Below are 6,851 nucleotides of genomic sequence, written 5' to 3'. Positions count from 1 at the left end.
GAAATAAATTCGATGAAATCCACGACTTGAAGTCAATTTTTCATTCATGAAAAATAACGTGATATTTTCAACACAAATTCCGTTATTTGCATCATTTATAGTAAAACCAGTCATATTTGTGAAAAAAATGTGAAAATTTTACCGAGGCCTGAAAAAGAGATTTTGTTGACGCCGTGACGTCACGATGCATTGGTAGCCATGCAATACAGCCGCAGGCGACATGAGTGTAACGCCCTGGACCAGCCAGTGTTACACCCGTGGGTATGAAAGAAAAAAATGGTTATACCCGGTACCTATGATATTTGACAGAGAGGGTATTGTACTGAATACCTTGCATAATGAAGTTGAGTATAGCTGTACCAAGTGTTTTCTTACGATTCGCGTATTTAAAGTGAATAGTTGGGCAAAGGAAGGCTAAAGTCGGCAAAAATAGTGTTGATATATCCAGTGTATTTTTTGGGAACAGAAAAATGAAATTTGCCGTCAAAATCGCTCTGCATGCTAAAACATTAATTTCTATTTTTTTTTAAGAATCCTTACACGTCCTCCCGACTCGCAACATTTTGGTATGCCCGTCTTGATATTTGCACGGCTATTTTCTTCTTTTATAGAGATCTACAGTTGAGCGCAACACGCTTCAAAATTCATTTATTTTATCTAATAAACACATTTAATTGACAGCACGGTCAGCATTATATACATATTGCCCTACAAACATGTAAACTGGGGCATGCGAAATCTGACCTAAATCACCGTCACCAATTTTGTAGAGCGTAATTACAGTTACCCACATCTGGTTGGGTACAGTGGACCTACCGACCCTATTTTTTTTTGGGCCAATGTAACCCTAAACAGACATATTTTTCTATGGTTGCCCTCCTGATCACGTGTCCGTAAAAAACCCACCTGTTTCCCGACCTTCCTGTTGTGTAAGACAGTGCTATTTTTTCATGACTAAATTCTTCTTCGAGATATTGCGATGATCCAGATTTTACTCAGGTTAAATGGCGGATATAATTAATGAAACAGGAACTTTCATTTTCCAAAAGCACATGATTCTAATTTGACTTTAAGTAATTTGTCCTTGTTTGTAGGTATTTATTGTTACATTGTACGTCACAATCGATACCTACATACAAGGGCAGATAACTCTGTAATAATGAAATTAAATAAAGTTGGAATCTGATTCGTTGATATATAAGTTTAATATCACGTTTGGATATATTAAAGTTGATATATCCCCATGATCAATCAAGTTTGAATTTTAACTCAGTACCGTTGAGAAGTGTCCTATAGTAAGAATCCCTTTGTACTATTTTAAGTATCATTTTGATTAATTTAAAGTAAGTTCATGACCTATAAATGGAACAATGGTTGTCCTAGAATGGAACATGTATGGTCGTTTGGAATCAGAATAGTTGTAAGGCTGTAAAAACTAAGACTACCATTTTATTTCCACGAACACCATTTATGTTTGTTGTAATGTCATTGAATTGTCAATAATATGCAAGAAACATTGCTAATTCTTTTGGCTAAGAGAAATATCTATCTTATTATAACATAACACATATGACAATAAAAAGCATTCTTTACTGATACTCTGATACCTGCCGTTTCAATGTCATCTTATAGAAATACATGTATATATAAAAATAGATTATGAAATATTACTCAACATCAATGTATAACATAACTTATACATCGTAATAGCACAGGGTTTTATTTCATCCACGGACAGCGCTGTACTCGTTGACCCGGAATAACATAATGACATGTGTACAAAAACCTGTGATCAGAGAACCAACGGATCAGTCAGGGTACTATCATCCTCGATACTCCAGGGGTTCCGATCACTTACGATCTCTACACCCCTGGACTATCTCGTAGTGAAATTGAAGGCAGCTCAGCGGAAAACGTTTGACCAATCACAGGCTAGCAAAGATTTCATTTGAAGATTACAGAGAGAGCGACGCCTAACATCAAAGACGTACAGTCAACCACAGTGTACCGTTATACAGCTCTTTTGATGTACATCAAAGGACTATTTTACCTGTTCTATTCTGATGCCTCCAGTTTTACTATGAGATAAACGGAACCCCTGGAATATCGAGGATGGAGTATTATAAAAATTCTTCTGGATGTTTTATCGGCTTCGACAAAGAGGAAATCATCCCTATATGTCGAAACAAGTTGGGTTCTATTTGATACCCAGGTAAATCGAATGTTTGTGTAAACTCGTTTATCTGAAGGTCAAGGCCAACATCGCTGTCTAGTTGCTGTGAGTTGTTGAGGAAATCTACAAGTGTTGGAACAGTTTCCAATGGATACAACATGGCCGGTGTACAACAGGCCGGTGAGGGATGTAGGGAATGAAAGTGGCGTGACCTTGACCTGAAGGTCATTATATTCTGTCGGCCTATCAAATAGATGACCGTCACTGTAAATAAGAAGCCTACGATATACTGGACATATAGTGAACGTTTCCAATGTCTATGTAACTGACAAGTGTGGTGAAATACTAGGAAGAAAGAACCGCCAATAGCACCGAAACAAAGAAGTTCTAAAACTCGGGAGATCTCTAAAGCAAATCCCTGCCATTTTGGAGGGTAAAACAACTTTAGAAAGGCAAACTTGCGTTCCCCAATTTGTGTTAATGATTGTTGTATAACCTCTAGAAAGTTTTCATTAGGAACTGAGTCATCCTCTACCATCAAAATATACCTTGGTGTTAGCATTCTTGCAGTACTCAAACAGTAAATATAATCCTTGGTCTCTTTCTGAAGAACGGTGACGTTTGCGTTTCTCTCTGATTGGTCACTGTGTTTTGTAACCATGGGGATATAGGCCGAGACAAAATTAGCCTCGCTATGATCTGAATCCTTAGTTTCTGTGTTACAGATAAACAACGTCACGTTAAATGACGTGTTGTGAGTCCTGACAATCTTGTCTAAGGCGGCCGATGTTTGTATCAGGTATCCCGTGGAAAACGTCTGTCTTGACTTCCGTTTTACTGTTACTATGGCAATAACGATGTCTACTTGACCTTTGAACTCTCTTTTATAATGCTTTATAGAATCTGCAGGTCTCCTCGATTTAAAGTATTGCGTTGCCTCCTCGAGTCTCAGTGTGTTGGAGTCGGACACTTGTTGGGATAATTTGTTCGTGTCACGATGGAACTCTTTAAATAACGGCGACAGTGGGATGTCCTTGCACACAAACGCTACCAGAGCAATGGCCGACAGGTACAAGGTGATTAGAAACAGGGTGTACGTGGATAGTTTTCTACAGCAGTGATGTTTAACACGAAGCATCATCTTACTTCTGATTCAATGGTCTTCGCCTGGGATCACTGATGCAAGATATGGACATTCATTAGAATGTCTGTGAATAAAGTTAATCTTTTGTACCTGTGCTTGGAAACTTTGTGAAAAACCTCTCTTCGTAAATCTCTCGGCCTAATGTCTGTAGAATGTTAGGTCTTTTTTTAAACATTACCGTGCTCCACCCATATTCACTCCGTATCGACATCATGTCGTCAAAGTAGAACTCTTGCTCGTCTTCATTTAGACATTTTCCCTGAAACATAAAAACTTGCGTTATGATAATGAAGCAAACTCCTCTGGACGTTGCATTACGTTGTAGAACGGATTGATACACAAAGTACATATCTGTAAAAGGCCAGCAAACCCAAGCTTTTGGTGAGATTATCTCCTCCTGGTTTTAAAGTAGAATCTAAACTAGAATCTCTATTGCTACAAAGAAAGTCTATTAAAGACCTTTATAGCAGGTTAAATAGCCTTTACTAGTAAAACCAGGTGTACATTATATATAGGTGTCCTTTACAGCAGGCTAAATAACCTTTAAAGCCAGGTGTCCTTTATACAGAGGTGTCCTTTACAGCAGGTTAAATAACCTTTAAATCCAAGCGTCCTTTATATAGAGGTGTCCTTTACAGCAGGTTTTACTCACAATCTAATTACATGAAGTGGGCGTAACGGGGCGTTGAGGTGTGATCAATTTTAAAGAATACATTTCAATACTGTGTATGATAAGTATGCCTATCTTTGTTCACGGGTGTAACTTATGTATTAGAGATACATACACGAATCATTATACCTACACTCTGGTATACGTGATTAGTTATTTGTATACATTATTTTATGAACATTTAAATACCTGTACACAATACATATGTGTGGAATCCTCAATCGAACCATATCTGCATGTATTTCCAAAGTCTTTTACAAAATCCGAGGATAAAAATCAGTCATGAAATTAATTTTCGTTTGACAAAAATGGAGATAACGTCGATCAGTGCTAAAGGTTAAAGATATACGTGCTACACAATGCTTTACATTATCGAAATTCTTTCTACAACAATCAAACAAGTTTTAAAATCATTCTAATACCTGTAGATCATTCCCTCCTTTTGTCCCGACACGTTGGTATATACCGTAGTGGTCAAACTAAGATGTCCAAAATCATGGTCCTAATTCTGTTTATTGTATGGCACCTTGACTGTTGAATAAAGAACAACACCGGGCCTTGTCTACTGAATACACATACCCTGTTCGGAACACAGGGACATGGCACAAAATTTCAACTACTAAATACTTAATACACTGTTATATATTTCAATAGGAAATTCAAATATAACTTTCGGATCAACAACACATTGTGTATATAATGCAGTGTGTTTAGTAATTAGATATTATCTCAGAAACCAACATAAGTTACAAAGCACAGGTACCTGGCTCGTTTTTTAGCTCACCTGTCCGAAGGGCAAGTAAGCTCATGCTATGGTGCAGCGTCCGTCGTCCGTCCGTCGTCCGGCCGTCCGGCCATCCGGCTTCAACTTTTCCATATAAACAACTTCTTCTCCAAAACTTGGAGACCTAGAGTCCTGAACTTTGACTTATAGCATGCTGGGATGAAGGGCTACCAAGTTTGTTAAAATGAATGTCCTTGACCTTCATTCAAGGTCACAGGGGTCAAAAAGGTAAAAAACTTTAAAAGACCTTTTCTTAATAACCAAGAGGCCTAGGGACCTGATATTGGGCCTGTGACATGCTGAGATCAAGGGCTACCAAGTATGTTCAAATGAATGACCTTCAACTTCATTCAAGGTCACAGGGTTCAAATAGGCTAAAATAGGGCTACCAAGTTTGTTAAAATGAATGTCCTTGACCTTCATTCAAGGTCACAGGGGTCAAAAAGGTAAAAATCTTTAAAAGACCTTTTCTTAATAACCAAGAGGCCTAGGGACCTGATATTGGGCCTGTGACATGCTGAGATCAAGGGCTACCAAGTATGTTCAAATGAATGACATTCAACTTCATTCAAGGTCACAGGGTTCAAATAGGCTAAAATCTTTAAAAAAACTTCTCCTTAATAACCAAGAGGGCTAGACCTGATATTGAGCATGTGGCATGCTGGGATAGAGGGCTACCAAGTTTGTTCAAATAACTGACCTTGACCTTCATTCAAGGTCACAGGGGTCAAAAAGGCTAAAATGTTTAAACGATTTCTTCTTAATAACCAAACAGCCTAGGGACCTGATATTGGGCCTGTGGCATGCTGGGATCAAGGGCTAACAAGTTTGTTCAAATGAATGACCTTGACCGTCATTCACGGTCACAGGGGTCAAATAGGCTAAAATCTTTAAGCGATTTCTCCTTAATAACCAAAAGGGCTAGAGACCTGATATTGATAATGTGGCATGCTAGGATAGAGGGCTACCAAGTTTGTTCAAATGAATGACCTTGACTTTCATTCAAGGTCACAGCGGTCATATAGGCTAAAATCTTTAAACGACTTCTTTTTAATTACCAAGAGGCCTAGGAACCTGATATTAGGCCTGAGGCATGCTGGGATCAAGGGCTATCAAGTTTGTTCAAATGAATGACCTTAACCTTTATTCAAGGTCACAGGGGTCAAATAGGCTAAAATCTTTAAACAACTTCTTCTTAATAACCAAGAGGGCTAGAAACCTGATATTGGGCATGTGACATGCTGGGATGAAGCACTACAAAGTTTGTTTGAATGAATGACCTTGACTTCCATTCAAGGTCACAGGGGTCAAAAAGGCTAAAATGTTTAAACGATTTCTTCTTAATAATCAAACAGCCTAGGGACCTGATATTGGGCCTGTGGCATGCTGGGATCAAGGGCTACCAAGTTTGTTCAAATGAATGACCTTGACCGTCATTCACGGTCACAGGGGTCAAATAGGCTAAAATCTTTAAACGATTTCTCCTTAATAACCAAAAGGGCTAGAGACCTTATATTGATAATGTTGCATGCTAGGATAGAGGGCTACCAAGTTTGTTCAAATGAATGACATTGACTTTCATTCAAGGTCACAGCGGTCATATAGGCTAAAATCTTTAAACGACTTCTTTTTAATTACCAAGAGGCCTAGGAACCTGATATTAGGCCTGAGGCATGCTGGGATCAAGGGCTATCAAGTTTGTTCAAATGAATGACCTAAACCTTTATTCAAGGTCACAGTGGTCAAATAGGCTAAAATCTTTAAACAACTTCTTCTTAATAACCAAGAGGGCTAGAAACCTGATATTGGGCATGTGACATGCTGGGATGAAGCACTACAAAGTTTGTTTGAATGAATGACCTTGACTTCCATTCAAGGTCACAGGGGTCAAATAGGCTAAAATCTTTAAAAGACTTCTTCTTAATACCCAAACAGTCTAGGGACCTGATATTGGGCCTATGGCATACTGGGATCAAGGGCTACCAAGTTTGTTCGATTGAATGACCTTGACCTTCAATCAAGGTCAAAGAGTCAGATAGGCTAAAATCTTTAAAGAACTTCTTCTTAATAAGCAAGAGGC

The 6,851-nt window shown here is 38.4% G+C and overlaps 1 protein-coding gene across 1 annotated transcript; it reads right to left on the bottom strand.

Annotated features, from left to right (window-relative positions):
• Positions 1–1,603: 1,603 nt before the first annotated feature.
• LOC138329427 (post-GPI attachment to proteins factor 4-like) lies at positions 1,604–4,557 on the bottom strand. The gene is made up of 2 exons (XM_069276423.1): positions 4,410–4,557; positions 1,604–3,576 (listed from the first exon to the last, which is right to left on the bottom strand). The coding sequence occupies exon 2, from the start codon at positions 3,312–3,314 to the stop codon at positions 2,121–2,123; it is 1,194 nt and encodes a 397-aa protein (XP_069132524.1). The 5' UTR covers positions 3,315–3,576; positions 4,410–4,557; the 3' UTR covers positions 1,604–2,120.
• Positions 4,558–6,851: the final 2,294 nt, after the last annotated feature.

Source organism: Argopecten irradians, chromosome 8 (assembly GCF_041381155.1).
Source record: "Argopecten irradians isolate NY chromosome 8, Ai_NY, whole genome shotgun sequence".
NCBI classification, from domain to species: domain Eukaryota; kingdom Metazoa; phylum Mollusca; class Bivalvia; order Pectinida; family Pectinidae; genus Argopecten; species Argopecten irradians.
This window is presented reverse-complemented; position numbering and strand designations above follow the sequence as displayed.